The sequence below is a fragment of the Cydia amplana genome, chromosome 20 (assembly GCF_948474715.1).
Source record: "Cydia amplana chromosome 20, ilCydAmpl1.1, whole genome shotgun sequence".
Lineage (NCBI taxonomy): Eukaryota > Metazoa > Arthropoda > Insecta > Lepidoptera > Tortricidae > Cydia > Cydia amplana.
The window spans coordinates 452,221-477,287 of NC_086088.1; the positions used below are offsets into that span (position 1 = coordinate 452,221).

Here is a 25,067-nt window from a genome sequence, read left to right on the forward strand (position 1 = left end):
GTTGAAGATGTCTGAGGGCACAGTTTAGCAGTTCAGTGACCAGTTGAGCAAGTAGTAGTACTGTCTAGCAGCTGATCAGCTTGTAGTGCGCGGCGAGGGCGAGTAGGGGGGCGGCGGTGGGGGGGAGGGGGAGGCAGCCGGCCGAGCCCGCCACGTCCACGTGCGAGTACGGCACCGACCCCGACTCCAGCCCCGACACCAGCAGCAGGAACCCGGCGGGACCCTAGAACATGTGGCATTTTAAAGGCTGACCAAACTGGCATCATAAACTAGATCTCGTTCAAACCAATTTTCGGTGGAAGTTTACATGGTAATGTACATCATATATTTTTTTTAGTTTTATCATTCTCTTATTTTAGAAGTTACAGGGGGGGGGGGGGACACATTTTACCACTTTGGAAGTGTCTCTCGCGCAAACTATTCAATTTAGAAAAAAATGATATTAGAAACCTCAATATCATTTTTGAAGACCTATCCATAGATACCCCACACGTATGGGTTTGATGAAAAAAATTTTTTTTGAGTTTCAGTTCGAAGTATGGGGAACCCCAAAAATTTATTGTTTTTTTTTTCTATTTTTGTGTGAAAATCTTAATGCGGTTCACAGAATACATCTACTTACCAAGCTTCAACAGTATAGTTCTTATAGTTTCGGAGAAAAGTGGCTGTGACATACGGACGGACAGACAGACGGACAGACAGACAGACAGACATGACGAATCTATAAGGGTTCCGTTTTTTGCCATTTGGCTACGGAACCCTAAAAATAAGAGATTGAGTACACGAATCTATTATTTATTTATTTAAACCTTTGGGAAACAAACAGGCAAAAACAACACACATAGTAAATCAGATAACACATTCACAAGCCACACAGTTTCCACTAATGAATAATAACAGTTATGCTGCTCAGAAGCTAACATTAATACAATTTAAACTTAAACCTATTTTAACATTAATAGAATTTACAACATGCAAAACTCAAATACCTAACTTGAATTGTTGAAAAAACACACATAACAACAACATGTAAACGTTGGCAAGTATGATGTAATATAATTACTAATGGATATTATTTCTGGATATGAGGGGTGGGGGGAAATAACCGAACGAGATAGTCTTATGTATCTTTCAGTAGGAGTAGCAGCGAAAGCGCTATTATTGTTTATCCTTGTCACAGTCTCACATTGTTTTTATTCCCCACCGTTAATATAGTATGGATTATGGTGGGCAACAAATAAATCCGACCGATCATATAGTGCGTATGTTTTGTCCCTCACGGATGCACGCATATAGCATACGCGTATAGGATCCTACATCTATGGATTGAATACCTTATTTGCATCAAAATACAGTAAATATGAGTACTAAGTACACAAAACTGACATCATAAATAAGAAAAATTGGGTATTAAATATTGATAGTCGATTATATAATATTACTGTTCATTTACACACGTCCCATCGCCCACACTGTTAACTGTACATCGGTGGACCTTATGCCTTTTGTAATAAGACTCGCGCCGCACGGTGGACACCTCCACCATGTCGGCGACGCTCTCGCCCGACGCTCGGGACGCTTCCTCGTGACCTGTAGTACCTGGTGGCCGCGGTTGGTCTGCGTGGAGGGCAGGTTGTTGGCCTGGTGCACGTGGTCGCCGGGGCACAGCCCGCGGTGGAAGGCCAGGTCCTCGCGCCGCACGGTGGACACCTCCACCATGTCGGCGACGCTCTCGCCCGACGCTCGGGACGCTTCCTCGTGACCTGTAGTACCTGGTGGCCGCGGTTGGTCTGCGTGGAGGGCAGGTTGTTGGCCTGGTGCACGTGGTCGCCGGGGCACAGCCCGCGGTGGAAGGCCAGGTCCTCGCGCCGCACGGTGGACACCTCCACCATGTCGGCGACGCTCTCGCCCGACGCTCGGGACGCTTCCTCGTGACCTGTAGTACCTGGTGGCCGCGGTTGGTCTGCGTGGAGGGCAGGTTGTTGGCCTGGTGCACGTGGTCGCCGGGGCACAGCCCGCGGTGGAAGGCCAGGTCCTCGCGCCGCACGGTGGACACCTCCACCATGTCGGCGACGCTCTCGCCCGACGCTCGGGACGCTTCCTCGTGACCTGTAGTACCTGGTGGCCGCGGTTGGTCTGCGTGGAGGGCAGGTTGTTGGCCTGGTGCACGTGGTCGCCGGGGCACAGCCCGCGGTGGAAGGCCAGGTCCTCGCGCCGCACGGTGGACACCTCCACCATGTCGGCGACGCTCTCGCCCGACGCTCGGGACGCTTCCTCGTGACCTGTAGTACCTGGTGGCCGCGGTTGGTCTGCGTGGAGGGCAGGTTGTTGGCCTGGTGCACGTGGTCGCCGGGGCACAGCCCGCGGTGGAAGGCCAGGTCCTCGCGCCGCACGGTGGACACCTCCACCATGTCGGCGACGCTCTCGCCCGACGCTCGGGACGCTTCCTCGTGACCTGTAGTACCTGGTGGCCGCGGTTGGTCTGCGTGGAGGGCAGGTTGTTGGCCTGGTGCACGTGGTCGCCGGGGCACAGCCCGCGGTGGAAGGCCAGGTCCTCGCGCCGCACGGTGGACACCTCCACCATGTCGGCGACGCTCTCGCCCGACGCCCGGAACGCTTCCGCGTGACCTTTAGCTCTGAACAAAAGGGTCACCTATTTTAGATTGCGTTCAAGTTAAAATTAGTGATGCAAGATTACACAGAGCCTATTACCACATGCGAATACATTAGGCCGATTAGTTTTCGTTTGATAACCGTTATAAACATCTTTAACATCGTGTCATCGTGAACCTTGTCGGGATGCACGAAGGTTGAAGTTAGGCTGTAGCCGAGCGCATCAGTTGACATTTTTGGCGGTCAAAGGGTTACCTTAAATCATATTCTTGAATCGAGAAATAACAAAGAAGTTTACATGCTTAAAAGTCATGTATACTCGTACACAGACCGGAGACATTAAAAAATTCACTTGTTCGAAGTATTTTAGACCTTACCGGTAGACAATAAGAACGTATTTAACAAAACATGTTTTTTTTAAATTTTTTTGTACATAATTTGTTAGTTATACTCGTTCAAGCAAATCTTGTCAGTAGAAAAAGGCGGCAGATTTGAAAAATCGCGGGTTAGCAACACTACGTTTGAATTATTCGAAAATCGCGTGTCATTTATATCTTATCTGTGGAACTGTTTTGTTTACATTTCATCCATGTTCGATGTACATTGCTGCTTTTTGTTCGTTTCCTAGGGATACCATACTTTAGTTTGCTTTACATTGCTACTGACATATCCGGCTTGACAGACTATAGTTACCTGGCGGCATGGTTGTCCATGACGATGGTGTAGGCGGGCCCCACGGCGCGCACGGCGTGCCCGGTGAGCGTGGCCACCGTATACAAGTGCGGCTTGCGCGCCGACTCCGCACGCTCGCGCATCTATCAAACATCAACATTTATTCAGCAAATAGGCCACAAGGGCACTTTTACACGTCAACATGGAATTTACATACAGCAAAAAAAACACATCTACAATTATAAAATACAACTTTCTAAGCCGCAAATATAAAATCAAACTAAAGTATTACATAGAGATGTATAAAGTCTCTAAATGTCGAATTACAAAAAAAAAAAACGCTATAACAATAGTATTGAAAAAAAAAGAACACAAAGATACTAAACTATAATCTAAAATTATTTAGAGATGTAAATGTCTCTAAGTGTCATCATAACTAAAAGATTACATTATATAGTAGTTAATCAAATTATCCTTAGAGATGTATAGGGTCTCCAAGAGTCAAAATCCTGTATACCTAATACAATATAGTTGGTCAAACCAATTTATCAGTAAATAAGAATAAAAAAACCGGCCAAGTGCGAGTCGAACTCGCGCACGGAGGGTTCCGCACCATCAACAAAAAATAGAGCAAAACAAGCAAAAAAACGGTCACCCATCCAAGTACTGACCCCGCCCGACGTTGCTTAACTTCGGTCAAAAATCACGTTTGTTGTATGGAAGCCCCACTTAAATCTTTATTTTATTCTGTTTTTAGTATTTGTTGTTATAGCGGCAACAGAAATACATCATCTGTGAAAATTTCAACTGTCTAGCTATCACGGTTCGCGAGATACAGCGATTACAGCGCCTGGTGACAGACGGACGGACGGACGGACGGACAGCGGAGTCTTCGTAATAGGGTCCAGTTTTTACCCTTTGGGTACGGAACCCTAAAAAACAATACTCATCCTTTTCTTTTTGGTGCTAGTCCTAGTGTAAGACAAATATATGTCTGTCTATGTTTGAAATGAGACAGTCCTTTGACAGACTATAGATTATTTGTTTTCAATTCAAACCATCTCAGAAGTCCCCTTTTCTTCGGAATGTTTACGCTATGGAATGTCCAATTTAGCTAGAACCCTAAATGGCGTAACAATCACGGAGCGTGACTGTACCTACACTTCAACACCTGGGCTATAATCGCGAAAATCGAAGTTCGCAAATTGCAGGCATTTTTCTCTGTCACTTCAATTACGCCTTCATTGGAATAAAAGAGAAAGAAAGAGAAGGAAAGGCGAGCCAATGCGTGTGGAGACAGGTCGGCTGCAGGAATCTGCCGCTTATTTCAGGTTGGACCCTACTCGCGCCTTACGGAAACTCTATTCCGGGATTTATTTTGGAGTATCCTTCTCCTAGATGGATTGCAAACCAGTGCTAAGAGGACGACTATCTCCCATGTAACGAAATACCTTCTTGCTTCGTTTGTGGACTTAGTCGCCTCGTACGACACCCTTATCCTATGTGAGGGTTGGCGCTATTCTAAATCCGGCCACCGCACGGCTATTTTCGCGGTAGCCCCTCTGTTTCTGTGTGTTGTTACTAGAGATGCAACGGATAGTTGTTTGGCCGGATACCGGATATCCGGCCTAGATACTGGCCGAATATCCGGTATCCGGCCGCCGGATATTCGGCCGGCGGTACTATACCTATATTTTGAGTTTTGCAGGTGCGCGTCGTGCAGGTTTCGACCTGTTTCGTAGTGAACGTTCGGGCGGACACATTTCTAGGATCGTAACGAGTTTTATCATGTCATTACGTAGTAAGTTCGTTTATAGTTACAAGTGCGCGCGCGTATTTTTGTGTAAACAAATAAGTGTATTGTGTGACATTGGTTACGTACCTATTCATTTCTATCTACTGTGTCGTTAGCATTATGACCGTGACTGTTTTTTAGATTCCATTTTTTACCCCAAAATGTGTTAATTTTACTATCCGGTATCCGGCCGGATTCTGTTTAAGCTAACACGAATATATTTAGTAACTTTGTTTTTTAATTTAATTGCAGTGAGACGCCTCATTCGGTTCTTGTATGTTTTTTTTTCTCGTAATGTGTTAATCATACAGGATTCTGACTCTTGGAGACCCTATACATCTCTAAGGATAATTTGACAAACTATGTTATTTTTTAGTTCTGACACTTAGAGACATTTACACCTCTAAATAAGTTTAAATTTTTTTTCCATGTATCTGTTTTGTTTTTATTTTAATATTATTATTATAGTTTTTTTTATGTAATTCGACATTAAGAGACCTTATACATCTCTAAGTAATTGTATTACGTTAGTTTGATTTGGTAGTTGTAGTTGTATTTAATAATTGTTGATGTATTATTATTATTATTTTGCTTGTATGTAAATTCAATGTTGACGTGTAAAAGTGCCCTTGTGGCCTATTTGCTGAATAAATGTTGAAGTTGAAGTAGGTCACTATCCGGTATCCGGCCGGATACTAAAATAGCCGGATACCGGATAGTAACCGGATATCCGGTGCATCTCTAGTTGTTACCTCATCCAGCACGTCGGCCATGACCATCCGGCCCTCGGCGTCGGTGTTGCCGACGCGCACGGCGAGGCCGCGCCGGCAGCGGATGAGCTCGTCCGCCACGTAGGCCTCCGAGCCCACCGAGTTGCGCACCATGCACAGCGCCGCTGACACGCGCAGCCTGGGTTTCAGGAGTTCGCAAGCCTACAATCAAAACGAAATTATTACATGTATTTGGGCTTTTTAGGGTTCCGTAGCCAAATGGCAAAAAACGGAACCCTTATAGATTCGTCATGTCTGTCTGTCTGTCTGTCCGTCTGTCTGTCCGTCCGTATGTCACAGCCACTTTTCTCCGAAACTATAAGAACTATACTGTTGAAACTTGGTAAGTAGATGTATTCTGTAAACCGCATTAAGATTTTCACACAAAAATAGTTTTTCATCAAACCCATACGTGTGGGGTATCTATGGATAGGTCTTCAAAAATGATATTGAGGTTTCTAATATCATTTTTTTCTCCCTGTAACTTCTAAAATAAGAGAATGATAAAACTAAAAAAAAATATATGATGTACATTACCATGTAAACTTCCACCGAAAATTAGTTTGAACGAGATCTAGTAAGTAGTTTTTTTTTATACGTCATGAATCGCCTAAATACGGAACCTTTCATGGGCGAGTCCGACTCGCACTTGGCCGCTTTTTTCTAAAATAAATATCGAAAACCTGATTCTTTCAAATCTGGACATTCTTGGGCTCATTCTACTCAGAATCGACAGCACTCTCCACCCTTCCATTAAAAAAAAGATGTCCCAAAATGTACATTCCATTACGTCACGTTTTATTATGAGAAAATTTTTCACTTGTATGGACGTGACGTAGTGGAATGTACAATTTTCATACAAATTTTTGGGACATTTTTTTATCATCAGGATTGAATATGCTAGTGATTCTGAGTTGAAAGAACCCAAAAACACCAGGATCCGTGAGAATCGGGTTTTCAATATTTATTTTAGAAAACGCCCATTTTCTACCTTCTCGATATCACCATAAAGTCGATATTACCATTACCACAGACCGGGACACGCAATGTAAAATTGTGAGAAGGTTTGAACGCATACCCTGTCAGATATTAATTGCTACGTCATTTCGTTGAACTATAATATTGTGGAGATGAGATTTAGGGTAGCAAAAGTGACTAATAAGTATAAATAAATCACGAGACCGAAGGAGTATGTTAGTTACCTTGAGGAAGCCAGCTACATCACACCCCCCGCCTTGATGTCGCAGCCCCCCGTGTCGTAGGTCACGGTATCACCCTGTATACTGACCTTGAGGAAGCCAGCTACGGCGGCCGCGCCGCACTTGTCGCGCGACATGCCGGCCATCACACCCCCCGCCTTGATGTCGCAGCCCCCCGTGTCGTAGGTCACGGTATCACCCTGTATACTGACCTTGAGGAAGCCAGCTACGGCGGCCGCGCCGCACTTGTCGCGCGACATGCCGGCCATCACACCCCCCGCCTTGATGTCGCAGCCCCCCGTGTCGTAGGTCACGGTATCACCCTGTATACTGACCTTGAGGAAGCCAGCTACGGCGGCCGCGCCGCACTTGTCGCGCGACATGCCGGCCATCACACCCCCCGCCTTGATGTCGCAGCCCCCCGTGTCGTAGGTCACGGTATCACCCTGTATACTGACCTTGAGGAAGCCAGCTACGGCGGCCGCGCCGCACTTGTCGCGCGACATGCCGGCCATCACACCCCCCGCCTTGATGTCGCAGCCCCCCGTGTCGTAGGTCACGGTATCACCCTGTATACTGACCTTGAGGAAGCCAGCTACGGCGGCCGCGCCGCACTTGTCGCGCGACATGCCGGCCATCACACCCCCCGCCTTGATGTCGCAGCCCCCCGTGTCGTAGGTCACGGTATCACCCTGTATACTGACCTTGAGGAAGCCAGCTACGGCGGCCGCGCCGCACTTGTCGCGCGACATGCCGGCCATCACACCCCCCGCCTTGATGTCGCAGCCCCCCGTGTCGTAGGTCACGGTATCACCCTGTATACTGACCTTGAGGAAGCCAGCTACGGCGGCCGCGCCGCACTTGTCGCGCGACATGCCGGCCATCACACCCCCCGCCTTGATGTCGCAGCCCCCCGTGTCGTAGGTCACGGTATCACCCTGTATACTGACCTTGAGGAAGCCAGCTACGGCGGCCGCGCCGCACTTGTCGCGCGACATGCCGGCCATCACACCCCCCGCCTTGATGTCGCAGCCCCCCGTGTCGTAGGTCACGGTATCACCCTGTATACTGACCTTGAGGAAGCCAGCTACGGCGGCCGCGCCGCACTTGTCGCGCGACATGCCGGCCATCACACCCCCCGCCTTGATGTCGCAGCCCCCCGTGTCGTAGGTCACGGTATCACCCTGTATACTGACCTTGAGGAAGCCAGCTACGGCGGCCGCGCCGCACTTGTCGCGCGACATGCCGGCCATCACACCCCCCGCCTTGATGTCGCAGCCCCCCGTGTCGTAGGTCACGGTATCACCCTGTATACTGACCTTGAGGAAGCCAGCTACGGCGGCCGCGCCGCACTTGTCGCGCGACATGCCGGCCATCACACCCCCCGCCTTGATGTCGCAGCCCCCCGTGTCGTAGGTCACGGTATCACCCTGTATACTGACCTTGAGGAAGCCAGCTACGGCGGCCGCGCCGCACTTGTCGCGCGACATGCCGGCCATCACACCCCCCGCCTTGATGTCGCAGCCCCCCGTGTCGTAGGTCACGGTATCACCCTGTATACTGACCTTGAGGAAGCCAGCTACGGCGGCCGCGCCGCACTTGTCGCGCGACATGCCGGCCATCACACCCCCCGCCTTGATGTCGCAGCCCCCCGTGTCGTAGGTCACGGTATCACCCTGTATACTGACCTTGAGGAAGCCAGCTACGGCGGCCGCGCCGCACTTGTCGCGCGACATGCCGGCCATCACACCCCCCGCCTTGATGTCGCAGCCCCCCGTGTCGTAGGTCACGGTATCACCCTGTATACTGACCTTGAGGAAGCCAGCTACGGCGGCCGCGCCGCACTTGTCGCGCGACATGCCGGCCATCACACCCCCCGCCTTGATGTCGCAGCCCCCCGTGTCGTAGGTCACGGTATCACCCTGTATACTGACCTTGAGGAAGCCAGCTACGGCGGCCGCGCCGCACTTGTCGCGCGACATGCCGGCCATCACACCCCCCGCCTTGATGTCGCAGCCCCCCGTGTCGTAGGTCACGGTATCACCCTGTATACTGACCTTGAGGAAGCCAGCTACGGCGGCCGCGCCGCACTTGTCGCGCGACATGCCGGCCATCACACCCCCCGCCTTGATGTCGCAGCCCCCCGTGTCGTAGGTCACGGTATCACCCTGTATACTGACCTTGAGGAAGCCAGCTACGGCGGCCGCGCCGCACTTGTCGCGCGACATGCCGGCCATCACACCCCCCGCCTTGATGTCGCAGCCCCCCGTGTCGTAGGTCACGGTATCACCCTGTATACTGACCTTGAGGAAGCCAGCTACGGCGGCCGCGCCGCACTTGTCGCGCGACATGCCGGCCATCACACCCCCCGCCTTGATGTCGCAGCCCCCCGTGTCGTAGGTCACGGTATCACCCTGTATACTGACCTTGAGGAAGCCAGCTACGGCGGCCGCGCCGCACTTGTCGCGCGACATGCCGGCCATCACACCCCCCGCCTTGATGTCGCAGCCCCCGGTGTCGTAGGTCACGCCCTGTATATCAAAATATTTAGGGTCGGTTGCACCAAACTGTTCGTATCGTTGAAGAGTTCGCAAAATTTTTATGTATGGAAAGTTTCATAGTTAAGCGCGGTTGGTGCAACTGTCAATTAGTGGTTAGCTCCGAACAGACCTATTTTCTAGCCGGCTCGCGCCCCTCAGAGACCTACCATTTTATTCTATTATGAATTTTAATGTCGTCAACATGTCCAAATTGAATTTGTCTTGGCAAGTTTTGGAGAGGGGGCGGCTAGAGGCTATACGTACATTAGGTACACATTTTATGTTGACAGGGGGTCTCTAAACTATGGCCCGTGGGTCGAATCTGGCGAGCCTGTTAATCCTGCCAATGAATAGGAAGCAGAGACCTGCCCGTAGCCCTCTGTTTAAACACAACACTGTGTAGTTTGAAAACCCCTCCTCTAACTTCGTGACCCTCTGGTCTGACAACCACTGCACTAACTCCTTAGGCTAACCTCTACGGCGATCTTTATATGGTATAGTACATTCACATAAACTTACACATTACTTACACCTTGAAACTTACTGAGACTTTAGTTAGGATAATAGATAACATTTTCTTATTTACCTAAAATGTAATTGCTTTGATATTTAGTGGCAAATTTATTATTCGGTATTTCTCTAAGATTCCCACAATACAGGCTGTGCTTAGTGTGGGGATCACTGTACTGCTTTTATTGATATTGTATTTCCTAAAATAAATATATTTTAAATTTGAATTTTGAATTATATTATGTTTATACGAACACGGTTGACGAACGACCACCTGTGTGTGTGTTTAATAAATATATATAATGATAATACTTTACGGAGAACCAGTTTATTTATTTTTGAATTCGCTATATATGTGACGTCCCACGGGTAAAGGTACCTTATGGCGGTTGGCGCCTACGCTATTATTAACGCCGCTCCAATACAATTGCGGTGCTATGCAACGTAAGCGCCAAGTACCATTAGGTACCTTTTTCCGTGGAACGTCACATATGTCATACCTTGCCGACCAACATCACGGTCTCCTCGAAGCTCTCCGGTTCGTACTCCAAGAAGATTACGCAACCTGAAATAATTTTATTTTATTTTTATTTTTTTATTTTTTTTCAAAACAAGTTATACAGCATAACAGTATAAATACCAAACCACTGCTAACTTACACAGAATATTATAAGAAGAAGAAAACAGTATACAATTAATCACAAATTACACAATATTAACACACGATAATGTACCATTTTAAACTGTAGAAGGACGTGCATCCATCTTCTCACAAAACCTCAAACATTCATCACGCACAACCACCTGTCTGCCTGCAAACAAATCACACTGAGACGCTGATGCAAGGAGCGCATTCAAAAGGAGCAAAGAACCAGGGGAATTCCTACGTGCTACAGTACGCGAAGACGGGACTGCCAGGAGACAACGGTCACGAGGTCTGAACTCGATTCTGGTCCGTGAGGGAACGTACAGACGTACTAGTTGCCCCGCCAGCTCAGTACAGTCCGACTCTCCGCGCAGGATACCGCAAGCAGTAGTGAGAAGTCCAAAATTACGTCTTACCTCCAGAGAGTTGAAACCCAGTATTCCTAGCAAAAATTTGGTTGGGTATAGGAACGGATAGTACCCATACATTTTTTTATAGAGGAACCGTAAGAATACCTTTTGCACTCTCTCCAGAAGCAAGACATAAGATGCCTCATATGGATTCCAAACAACGGAGGCGGACTCGAGTTTGCTTCTTACTAGGGCACTGTACAGGAGCTTTATAGTACCAGTGTCATGAAAATCCCTAGAATTCCTGACTACAAACCCTAACCTCTTGTAGCAGTCACGCGCCAATGACAACATGTGGTCATGAAAGTTGAGGTGGGAGTCAAGGATAACGCCTAGATCCCGAACGGAATTAGCCCGGGATATAGTCTCCGAATCCAGGATGTACTCGTAGAAAAGTGGATTGCGAGCTCTACTAAATGTCATGACCGCACACTTTGTTGTATTAAAAGTCAACCTATTTTTGATACTCCACCGGTGAACTCTGTCTACGTCTTCTTGGAGAGATAAACAGTCTGATATGTCCTGGATACCGTAAATAATTTTGAGGTCATCGGCGTACAGCAAGCATCCAGCAGATCTAAGAACAGATGGTAAGTCATCGATCATGATTCCAAACAGCAATGGCCCCAGAATGGAACCCTGGCTGACACCGGACATAGTCTGAAAGGTTTTGGATACAAAGCATCCGTGCTGCACGTACTGAAGCCTGTCAGACAAATAGCTAGCGAAAAAACGAAGCAGCTGGGGGGAGAATCCGATTTTGCACAGCTTGTTCAGTAACACGTCGTTATCTACTCGGTCGAAGGCCTTTTTAAAGTCAAAATACAGCACGTCTACCTGTATGCCTTTATCTAAATGATCTGAAATGGTATCAGCCAGGGTTAACAAATTTGTTTCGACTGATCGCCGAGCCCTAAAACCGTGTTGAGAGTCTATTTATGATAGATTCAAACAGCTTGGCTATCGACGACAGGATGGCTATAGGTCGATAATCCTCGACACAAGTTGAATTATTTACTTTCGGAATCGGCCTTACTCGCGTGACTTTCCATTGCCTTGGGTACTCCCCGGTATCTAAGGCTAAATTAAATATGTGCACCAGAGGGGCAATAAGCAAATCCTTGCAACCTTTTAATATATATGCCGGGAGATTGTCCGGCCCAGGGGAGCTCCGAGGCTTTAGATGCTTCAATGAGACTTCCACATCCAGCGGGGAAATCCGGGCAATATGGACATAATGAGCATTGCAACTGCGATCCTCATGAATAACATTCCGATAGTCCAAATGAGGTTCATTTGGCAAAAAGACAGACGAGAAAAAATCCGCAAAAGCCTGAGCTGCATCCCTCCCCTGGCATTCATTCCCCTCGTAGGTGACGCGGGCCTCGAAACCTCCTTTGCCTTTCAGACTACCGATATGTTGCCAGAAAGAGCGAGGGTTAACCTTAAGTTTAGCTTGTAAATTGCTAATATAATTCTCGTAAGCACATCATTAATAATAACAACATTATTAATATTGTAAATAAATACGGCCCACTTGCACCATTCCATTAACCCGGGGTTAACCGGATAAACCTGGAGTTTTCATGGTTACCAGTACAATTTGACACTAGGTAAACGGTTTAACCGCTTAACTCCAGGGTAGTGGGATGGTGAGCCAGGCAAGTGAGCCTAATTAGCATAAACGGATTGAACTGTTTAAAAGCGGCAACATTTTTCATCCGTTCGAAAATTAAAAAGCTACGGCCGTATGCTTCGCACCCAAGGCGGATTTAGTGATTTAGTGGGATGTTTTTGGGTTCTGAAATGTATGGAAAAATGTAGCCCATTGTCATTTTTGTGTCCTACATGGCTTCAAAATTTAGTAACAATTAGTGTAAGGCTCATAGACTAGGAATCCTCTAGACTGAGTTTAGAGCAATTATTTCATGAAACCGATGCTGCCAAAAATACTGGGGTGCGGGGGGCGAGGTGAGCGAGTCCCGTGCCGTGATTGGTCCGTTCAAAGACACGGACCAATCACGGCACGGGATTCTGACACTTTGATTCGAAGATGGAGTAAAACTACCGTATATTTGTGGCAGAGGGGGTAGCGTTACTATGCTCAGTCTAGAGGATGTCTTGTCTGTGGTAAGGCCTGAGTGGACGCTCGGAGCGGAGCGTTCGGTGGGGCGTGCAGCGTAGCGTCGGGCTCACAAGTGATGTGAGCAGCGTGCACTAAGGCCGCTCCTATACGCTTGCATTTGTTTAAGAGCCAACAGGAGTGGTCATTTCTCCATACAAACGTACTCGACTGTTTCCTCCGTGGGTTTTAAAGCTAGAGCAATGATTTTTTCAACACAGATTAATATTGTCAATATCTGTGTCGGACCGTTTTGCTTTTTTTGATATTTTTGTTTTTTAAGGCCCTAGAGTCCTTCATAAATGGCCAAAATGGCCTAATTGACTATGCCGCAATAAGAGGCGTGGAATTCAAAACTGATATCAATTAGCCAAAAAAGCAAAACGGTCCGACACAGATAATTCCATAGTCATTTAGATTTCCAAATTTGGTTACGATTGGTTAAGTTTTGGAGGAGGAAACAGTCGCGTACGAAACCTCGATTTTTGAGATTTTTACGCAGGATTTTTCGCCTTGTCCTTATCGCACTAGTTTTAGGAGCCTCTTCCGTTAGCGAGACAGGTATATTTACCTAAAATATTTAAATATCAGCTCCTGTTTCATCTTAAGAGCCAACAGGAGCTAAGATTTAAATATTTTAGGTAAATATACCCGTCTCGCTAACGGAAGCGGCTCCTAAAACTAGTGCGATAAGGACAAGGCGAAAAATCCTGCGTAAAAATATCAAAAATCGAGGTTTCGTACTCGACTGTTTCCTCCTCCAAAACTTAACCAATCGTAACCAAATTTGGAAATCTAAATGATTATGACATTATCTGTGTCGGACCGTTTTGCTTTTTTGACTAATTGATGTCAGTTTTAAATAGCACGCCTCTCATTGCGGCATAGTCAATTAGGCCATTTTGGCCATTTTTGAAGGGCTCTAGCGCCTTAAAAAACAAAAATATCAAAAAAAGCAAAACGGTCCGACACAAATATTGACAATATTAATCTGTGTTGAAAAAATCATTGATATAGCTTCAAAACCCACGGAGAAAACAGTCGAGTACGTTTGTATGGAGAAATGACCACTCCTGTTGGCTCTTAACATGCACGCCGCACGTCCCGCCCCGCTGCACGCCCAACTCGAGCGTCCACTCAGGCCTTACACTTAGGTAGAGACAATTTAGCCGCAATGTACCTCTGTGCCTCGGGACGTGGTTGGCCGCGCGGTTGACCGCCTCGAACAGCGGGTAGTCCTCGGCGAGCTGGCGCGGGTCGTCCTGGACGCGCACGCGCACGCTCGCGCCGAGCGCGCCGCGAACGTATTCGGCGACGCGCAGCGGCGTCATGCGCTCGGGGTCCGCGCCGCCGATGTCGCGGGACACGCCTCTGTGTACACAATGTATTTAATGTTATAGCTGGTCAACCAAATCTTGTCAGTAAAAAAAGGCGCGAAATTCGAATTTTCTATGGGACGATATCCCTTCGCGCCCACATTTTTCAAATTTGCCGCCTTTTTCTACTGTCAAGATCTGGTTGACCAAGTATAGATTATACACTGATTATAGGTATTTTATTCCACATCAAAGTCTTCGGCAGTTAGGCATAATCATTGTAATTTTATCATTTTCAACGCTTAGCGAACAAATAAAAACATGGATTTTTTTTATTAGTATAAATAAGAATTTAAGGATTTTTGTTTTAAGCAATATTTTGGTGTAAAATATAAGCATGTGTTGTGTGTCACATGTGTATTGTGTAATTGTCATACCTGGCAGCCTCTAAAGCGTAGGCATCACGTGTCACGTGGTTAATGTTGGCAACACCCTCGCCGTACACACAGAGATGGGCAAAATTTATTCGAATGACGAATAACGAATAAGAATAACAAAATTTATCGCGAATAACGAATAAAAATGTCGGATGATTATTCTTATTTGAATAAATTATTCATAGAATAATTTATCCACGAATAATTTGTTTATTCGAATACCTTATTAACTTTTCACGGTTTAGAAAGATTGGCAACTGTAATGTGCAATGCAACTACCTAAATAGTAACTGTAAATATAAATGCGTTGTGAGATTAGCTCTGAAGCAAACAACTGCTAAGAAAATTTGGTGTTCTCACTCTTTTATTATACAGCTATCTCTTTCTAGGTCAGGCCAGAAAGTTACTAACTTTGTGTGTGAGTAATTCATTGTTCACGCTAGTCCTTTTTTATTATACTACCTGGGCTTAGCTTTTAACCCTTAACAATCTTTAACTTCTGAAGTTCTGAACAAATATACAGTAAAAGAACAAGTCATATGAAACGTGCTATTATTCGGGTTGTTTATTTGAATGGAATAAGCCAAAAAACTTAAATATTCCTCGTGGATTTATTCGAATGAAATAACGAATAAATCATTCGTCATAATCATAATCATAATCATTTATTTCTTGAATGTGGTACAATAAAGATGTAAAAAAAGAAACAATTTTTGAACAGCACATCCTGCCTGAATAGGCATAGAAATATTGAATCCCTACTACCTATAACTATGACTAGATTCTTATGACCTACCATGCAGCATGCAAAAGTAATACACGATATTTAAATACTACATTATACTATAAAACCTGTGGCATATAGTCTAAAAATTCTTTCAATGAGTAAAAAGCATTTTGTACCAAAAAGTCCAACAAATATTTCTTAAATAAAGGCATTTCGGATTCTCTTATTAATTTGGGCAGCTTATTATACAATTTGGGTGCCATGCCATAAACACTTTTTGCACGCAAGGCTGTTTTTGATTGCTGATATGAAATTTTGTGTCCCTGCCGCGCACTATTATAAGCAGGAAATTTATTAATATTTAATTTGACATACATAGCAATTTCAAAAATATATAAACATGGCACAGTTAATATTTTCAAATTAATAAAATATGGCTTGCATGAGTCAGGTATCTTTAGTATCGTCATTTGAAAAGTGTTCGAATGATGAATTATTCGCGAATGAATAGTCCGCGAATAAAAAAGTCGTGAATTTTTGTTTATTCGAATGATTATTCCGATAAAAGTTTATTCGAATGATGCCCATCTCTGCGTACACACCGAGCGACTTGATCGAGTGCTATTAGTGAAGGAAACGTTTCGTACCTGGCAACTTCTAGCGCGCAAGCGTCACGTATCACGTAGTTAATGTTGGCAACACCCTCGCCGCACACTCCGAGCGACTTGATCGAGTGCTATCAGTGAAGGAAACGTTTCGTACCTGGCAACTTCTAGCGTGCAAGCGTCACGTATCACGTTGTCAATGTTGGCAACACCCTCGCCGTACACACCGAGCGACTTGATCGAGTGCTATCAGTGAAGGAAACGTTTCGTACCTGGCAACTTCTAGCGCGCAAGCGTCACGTATTACGTTGTCAATGTTGGCAACACCCTCGCTGTAGACCCCGAGCGACTTGATGAGTGCTATCAGTGAAGGAAACGTTTCGTACCTGGCAACTTCTAGCGCGCAAGCGTCACGTATTACGTTGTCAATGTTGGCAACACCCTCGCTGTAGACCCCGAGCGACTTGATGAGTGCTATCAGTGAAGGAAACGTTTCGTACCTGGCAACTTCTAGCGCGCAAGCGTCACGTATTACGTTGTCAATGTTGGCAACACCCTCGCTGTAGACCCCGAGCGACTTGATGAGTGCTATCAGTGAAGGAAACGTTTCGTACCTGGCAACTTCTAGCGCGCAAGCGTCACGTATTACGTTGTCAATGTTGGCAACACCCTCGCTGTAGACCCCGATCGACTTGATGAGTGCTATCAGTGAAGGAAACGTTTCGTACCTGGCAACTTCTAGCGCGCAAGCGTCACGTATTACGTTGTCAATGTTGGCAACACCCTCGCTGTAGACCCCGATCGACTTGATGAGTGCTATCAGTGAAGGAAACGTTTCGTACCTGGCAACTTCTAGCGCGCAAGCGTCACGTATCACGTTGTCAATGTTGGCAACACCCTCGCCGTACACACCGAGCGACGTGATCGAGTGCGCCTGCGACGGAAACGTCTCGCGGATTTGAATGGGCTGGAGAAAAACGTCATTTATTTATAGTGTGTTCCACTTCAGAGCGGGCTAACGCAAAATTGCAGTTTTAATATTGAATTTTACACGTTTTAATCAAGAGTTAATAATCCCATGAAAAAAAAAACGAGATTATATTGGCAAATGCAGAGTTTAAGCAAAATATTAATACATAGGTTGAAGTTGGCACGGTAGAATGAGATCACGAAAACATGACTAATTATCACTTATTTTCAATTGGATATCATTATGCAAGGTATCCCAGAGCCATAATTTTAGTATAAAATAGCTAGAGATTAAGTATAGGTACATAACATACCTATTTTCAAAGTAGGTACTACTAGAGATAAAAGGTTTCGTGCGGCGCCATAACTTTCTTTGGCAACAAAACAAGGCAAGCTAATTACCACATAGAGCGCCTCCAGGGCTCCGAGCAGGGCCACAAGTGGAGCCCTGGGCCATGCGGGGGCCGCCGGTAGCGCTACCACGGGCCGCCGCGCACCGGCTTCAGCCGCGCGCCGCACGCCGGCTAAGGCTGCCTCATACACAGACCTGGGAAATTAGGCGCTATTACACTACCAAGTTAATTTCATTTGAGGCAGATTTTTACCCCTTTAGTAGTATGTAGTAGTAGTAAAAACTCTTCATTGTACAAAAACACATATAAACGTACGTCAAAGGACTATCCCTCAAAGGGATCTCTTCCAGTTAACCTTTGAGTAGTTAGAGGCAATAATTATGATTGATTTGCGTATCTAGATGACAATCCAATCTAACCTAACACGGATATAATCTGATGACGCAGACGGATGGTGGCCAAAGGAGCTTGTCGATGGAAAAACATAAACATGTTAAGTTTAGGCTCATTACAAAGGTGTCGAGAAGTACTTGATAGTCACACAAAGGAGAGGAACTACAGTCACCAGTAAGACCGTGTATTTTCCTTGTTTGAACATGTGTGTTACCTAACATCATCGTACGGTGTGAGGGGTCCAGTGGGCGAGAGAACGAGTCGGTTGCCGGACACGCGAGCGCAGTGCAGCACGCCCGGTTTCTAAACAAAATATTAAATAAAACTAAATATTGTTCTGATTATATCGTGCACTAGAGTAGCCATACTCAACATGCGACCTGCCGGACTTTTTTAAATGACCCTGGTATGTTATAGATAACAACCGTGCTATCAGAAGCAAATTTACGGCACAGGGCTTCACCTGCAGGGCAGGGCAAAACCATCTTTGTGGCCCTCATAAAAAAAGATTGAGTATGGCTGCACTAGAGGGATTGAGGCTGTAGGTAACCTAGTCCTTAGTAAGACTGCTGCTGATAAAAACTTTAAATTTTACTAATAATAAAGTTATTGCTAATAATAATTATCAAGGTTATATCATTATCTAATAATAAGATCTAACAGGTCCATGTCATATTTTGTTTCGCGTCAATGCTGAAGTGAACAATGCACGATAAGTCATGGCCATTAAAACTGTCATTAACACTGAAAGTACAAGGTCACATCAATACATTACAGTCTAGAAACTTCAATCATCATTTATGGAAGATGATATAATACATATAATAGTCCCATAACTCAGCTTGTCAAATCAGTTGATCACGAGTAAGCAGTAGGCATAATTTAAATTAGATGCCTACTTTTATTTAAAGTATGGCCAACGTAATGAATGACACAATGTAATCAATAATTTTTTTTAATGTGATAATTAGCAAATGAGCCGACGAGCTACCTGATGGGAAGCGGTCACCGTCGACTATGAACATAAGCAACATAACAGGAGCCACTTATGCGTTGACGACTGTTGACAACCCTGCATACGAGCTTCTTGGAAAACCCCATGTCGTAGTGCAAAGGAAATACCTCAGGAGGTAACTCATGCCACATACTGCACGCTCTGGGAAGAAACGAGCGAGATGCCCTCTTATTCTTTGTGTGCCATGTATGTACGAGTATCTAAGTATAGTCTGTCCGTTTATCACCATAACACGCGTACTTGATCTTAGAAATCGGACAGGCTATACATACATTACATTTCTTATCTCGTCGCCTGCTGTAGATTAATACACACTGTGTTGTTGTTGTTGTTGTACTATGGCACCCCAGAGTTGCAAAGGGCCTTCACAAGCTCGCGCCACGCCTTCCTATCCTCAGCGACCCTACCGGCCTCGCTCCAGCCATAGAGAAAAAAAATACATAGAGTGCTCACTCCATACATCAGTTTTAGTACCAAAAAGACTATTAGCATCTTGCATCGAGTAGCGGAACTATCAGTACTGCTGCTTGTCAATAGATGTAGCACCGACCGGAAAGTCTTATGCTGTTGAGATAAGACTTTCCGGTCGGTGCTACATCTATTGTCAAGTAGCAGTACTGATAGTTCCGCTACTCGATGCTAGATGTAGACATTGAAATTAATAGTCTGAACTGATGTATGGAGTGAGCACTCTTGTCTTACTTATTTCTCTATGCTCCAGCTCAATCCGACCACTCGTAGCTCATGTTGCCAAGAGTGTACAGGGCGACCGTAGCCACGGCTTTTTATGTCCGGCCGTTTCCAACCGAAAGCGATGGTTACGTTATTCATTTCACACGCATATTGTGTTGCACATTGCACAGTAAATAGGTACTAAAACTAGTTGTTAAAGTACAGTAAGTACTAAGTACATACCTTCTCTAGACCCTTGTCCGTCTGTACGGCCGCCGCTATGAAGTCCTCTAAAGCTTGAGGAGGAGGTGTCCCGGGCACGGTGACCACTACTAACGCATCATGGTTGCTGCTGTTGATCTCCCCGATGAGAGATACTGTCACATTGTGCACTTTCTGCTCTGTGCCCATTTTTGAACTGCAAAAAAGTTTATACAATTAGGTAATCATTAGGGCTCATTTAGACGGTGCGAGAACTCGCATGGGAGTTTCATTACACTGCGTCATTTGATCGGTCGTCTGAATTGACGTAACCTCAACGGTCCGCAATATATCTAAAATCGTATACGAGTTCGCGCGCCGTCTAAATCAGCCCTTATTCGTTGGTCGGATCGGAAGCGAAGGCTCTAAACTCTGGATCGATCGTACCAATGATTATTTCTATTTCGAATGTCTGCATTGATACCAGAGCGCCTACCGCGAACCACGTTCGACGTGTTGCCTCTCTGTCGCACTTGTAAATTCGTACGTAAGTGTGACAGGGAGGTAACACTTCGACCGTGGTTCGCGGTAGGCCCTCTGTAGTTCCCCAGTAAAGGAGACCATCGTGAGTATACCGGAGTAAATCTTATAATAAATTCTTCTACACTGGGTTTAACTTTCACAAAAACTCGTGCTAGATTTTAGTGAAGTAGGCACAAAGTTAGGGAGGTGGTGATGACTTGATGACATGCTTATAATTTTTTTGGCTAATAGCTAAAAAAACAACAATTGTCTTTAACACACATTTAAAAGCAATAATAATGGGCCACTTAAATTTTTTCATAGAAAACTACAAGTTTTCATTGTTCTTGAGTTTAGTTTTTAACTTTTTACACTCGTGTGTTTACCTATTACCGTTGTCGGATCCAATGTTAAACTGTTTTCTGCTCACGGACAGTAAGTATTTTATACTGCAACGGCCTGAACATTTGTACGGGCGCATCGCGAACACACTGCCCCTTAAATGGTTTCCGTTTTGATTACAACGTGCCAGTATACGTTACTTCTCCTTAAATGATTTCAGTTGTAATTGCATTTAGCCGGATTACAATTACTTACTCTTAAATGATTTCAGTTCGAATTACAAAGTTCTTTAGAATTTCTTATATGGTTTTAGCTGTGGTTCCAGTTTTAGATTACTTTGCGTTAGCTTTTATGTGATCCAGCCATATTAAGGTTTCACCTTGGAATGCTATAACCGGGAACCGGTATGTAAGTACATATACCTACACCTTCAGTTTAGCGATTTAAAAGCTAGTGGCAAGGGGCGAAAGTTTTCGGAACTTGTACATTAATTGATCTGTCGCTTTTCTGTGAAGGAAATAAGGCCTTGTTTCCCATCTGAGTTAGAAGGTCAGATAGTTGCTTTGGTAAAAACTAGTGCCTACGGTAATTCTTGGGAATTGTTATTGAGCGGGCAAGCAACACCCATGATTACGTAGATGATGATAAGGACCAATTTTTGTAACTAAGCTATAGGTATAAAAATGGCCCAAATCGCCGTCAACGGGCAAGGCGCCCAGAAGGCTGGCCCCGCTGGTCCTATTTCCCGTTGTATCGCGATACCTACATATACGCTGTGCGAAATAGTGACCAGCCTCTGGTAGTCAGAGGCCTCTATTAGGCGCGCCGAAAAATCTTTATACAGCCGACGCGCACTTGGCCCCCATGGCCCTTAAGTTTCAACGCCAAACGCCGCAAATAAAGATATGAATTGAACGAAAGTACATGTGATAAACAGTTGCAGTCACAGTCATAAAAATAACACAATGAGGGCTGTTTCCAAGCAATAAATATGATATATTGTGTATTTATCTTTATCTGAAATTGATGAATGTTCTGTCTGTGTCTGTACGTACCTAATGTAATGAGAGAACAAAACCAGAGATGTGACTTATTTGAAATACTTGTATTTAAAATGCAAATACTAAATGCAAAATACCTATTTTGTATTTTGTATTTAAATACCTTTTGAAGAAAACTATTTTGTATTTTATTTGAAATAGTTTTTGGGACCTATTTTCTATTTTCAAAATACAAAATACTTTATAGTAGGTAACGTAGGTAGGAGTTACAATCTCTTCTGATGTTACAATCCTAGCAACTCTCTCATACTGTTGAATCTGTTTAGTAACGTCTCACATGACCACAAGCGTAGCGAGTGGTTAAAAAAGGGGAATCTTGAGTGTTGCGAGGGTTTCAAGGTACGAGAGGAGAACAAACTTTTCTGCCCTGATGAAATTTTTCTGCACAAACGAGACGTTTTCATCACACTAACGAGAGGCATTATACTAGCTGTAAAACATTACAAATCTAAATTAATGCTTTTAAAATTTGTCCGTTATAAACCATCATCCATCCATCCTTCCGGTTAATATGAGCAAACAACTAGAAATTTGCACTTTAGATAAAGGACTGATTGACACACTGTTTTCAAAGAATGAAGAGAGTCATTTCAATTCGGATATTCTGAGTAATACTTTTTAATTCAGACTAGGTATTCACTATTCAGAGTACCTTTTATCGCAAAGTATTTGTATTTTTAAAAAGTATTTTGAAAATACCTATTTTGTATTTTGTATTTTAAATACAAATTCAAAAACTATTTTGTATTTTGCATTTGAAATAGTATATCAAGGAAGTATTTGTATTTTGTATTTAAATACTTTTTATAAAGTATTTTTCACATCTCTGAACAAAACATAACATTGCCTTTGATAAATGAGCTGTTTGTATCTATGACTGATAACTTAAACCAGGGGTCTCCAACCAGGGGGCGCCGAGGGGGGGGGGGGGGGGGGGTGAATCTGGTTGCTGCTGTTAGGGCTGAACATCTGGAGCCTGTCGGCGGGCCGGATTGGAACGCTTCGCGGGCCGGGGTTCGGAGAGCCCTGACTTAAACTATGAACATGAAAATTCTCATAAATAGTTCGTTTTGCAATTAGAATTTATTAAATGTTGTTTTCATACAAATATTTAAAAAGCAATAATTGGTCTTCATTATCTTATATTAGCGCAAGAGTGATTGTATTGAACTACGCATTAAATAATAGAAATAGATTATGTTTTGGGCCTACTTTTTCTGCTTTATAAGAGAATGAGGTGAACCAGATTAAACTGTGGGCCAGAGTGGCCGTTGGGCCATAGTTTGGCTACTCCTGCTTAAGTGTTTATTTCATATAGCTTGTCAAAGGACTGTTTATTTCAAACATAGATAGAGAGAATCATACTATCTTTGTCTTACACTAGTACTAGCATCCAAAAGAAAAGGATGCGTATAGTTTTCCTGGTTCTTACTGACTGACAAATTGGTTTGACCAACTATAATAATAATATCTTCTTCAATTTTTGATACCTAACAGGGTTAGTCACAAATCATAGACTGCCTTCTTCTTCTTCCTCGCGTTGTCCCGGCATTTTGGCCACGGCTCATGGGAGCCTGGGGTCCGCTTGGCAACTAATCCCAGGAATTGGCGTAGGCACTAGTTTTTACGAAAGCGACTGCCATCTGACCTTCCAACCCAGAGGGTAAACTAGGCCTTATTGGGATTAGTCCGGTTTCCTCACGATGTTTTCCTTCACCGAAAAGCGACTGGTAAATATCAAATGATATTTCGTACATAAGTTCCGAAAAACTCATTGGTACGAGCCGGGGTTTGAACCCGCGACCTCCGGATTGCAAGTTGCACGCTCTTACCGCTAGGCCACCAGCGCTTCAAATCATAGACTGCCTTCATACATCATTAAGTATGTAAATGTGCATAAGATTTGGTCTGTTTAACTAATTTCGTTTTGACATTCAAATAATATAGGTATTGGTAAATACATTAACTACGGATTATCTTTTTTTTACACAATGGGAGTGGCAAACAAGCACACAGTCTATCCTAGCTTGCATAAACGTAAAGGAGCCTCGTCTGCCAACAAACCAATCTGTGGTTTGGCAGAAGAATATAGTTACAGGGTGGAAAGATAAGTCGGGCCCTGGAGGGAAACTACCTTAAATCCTGAAGCTGGCTCATTTTACTTAAAGGAGACATTCCTTTATTTTTAAAAAGAAACAAAACTGCATTCAAAGATTTTCTAAAACTCGCTTGCCTCGCCCGGGACTCGAACCGACTAAAAATTCCAAAAAATAAAATCTCGTAATTTTATTCTACTAGTCGATACAATTAATGTTAATGATAACATTTCTCCAAGAAACATTAGGTCTTACACTCGTCTGTCGTACAAAATATCCATAAAATCTAATATTTAGTACTCAAGATTTTTTTAGACAAGCCAAATTGAAGAAAAAAATAAAAATACTTTGAATGCAGTTATGTTTCTTTTTAAAAATAAAGGAATGTCTCCTTTAGGTAAAATGAGCTTAAGTATTTAAGGTAGTTTCCCTCCAGGGCCCGACTTAGCTTTCCACCCTGTATGTTACTGGTTGTAAGCAAGATTTGTGAATGAAGAAACGTTTTATTTATTTATTTATTATGATAACCGGTCTCAGGCGATTTTTATATGAATACTTATCTTTGAAAATTTATACTTATAAGTTATATATTAATAAACAACAATGCTCCATTGAACAAATACAGAATAACAAGGTAATAAATAGCAAATTACTTAGAGTAAGCTCAAGTAACTTCAATAAGGAAAAAATATGTAAATACCTATTCTGTTTTTTTTTTCTCGTACTTATAGGTGTAGAAGACTGTTTAGGCATTTAGTTGCAATGCCATTCTAACTTGACTCAATAAATCAGCAAACACGATATCTGATAAGGCTTACCAAGATAACAACAAATTATATAAGAAAGTATTTTTACAAGATAAAACTGTTTTTTATACACTTACATGGACCGAACTATGCGGCGGTCGAACGGCGAATAACTGAGCAAAATTCAAGTAACGCCTACCAATGCATACGTACACTGAATAGAATTATTTGCGATACACAAAAACAACAACTTCATGTGCGAAATTAATCATGTTTTAACGTTGAATTGAGTACTACATTTTAGTAAATAAATGCAATACAGGTTAAGGAATAAT

General features: G+C 44.1%; 1 protein-coding gene across 1 annotated transcript; it reads right to left on the bottom strand.

The window, feature by feature from the left end:
* Positions 1–64: 64 nt before the first annotated feature.
* Positions 65–25,067, bottom strand: LOC134657557 (putative aminopeptidase W07G4.4). Its single transcript, XM_063513134.1, has 12 exons — positions 24,870–25,067; positions 20,008–20,182; positions 18,292–18,380; positions 17,734–17,878; positions 17,205–17,329; positions 14,458–14,648; positions 10,600–10,664; positions 9,476–9,580; positions 5,833–6,012; positions 3,307–3,428; positions 2,465–2,636; positions 65–223 (listed from the first exon to the last, which is right to left on the bottom strand). The coding sequence occupies exons 2-12, from the start codon at positions 20,173–20,175 to the stop codon at positions 65–67; spliced, it is 1,521 nt and encodes a 506-aa protein (XP_063369204.1). The 5' UTR covers positions 20,176–20,182; positions 24,870–25,067.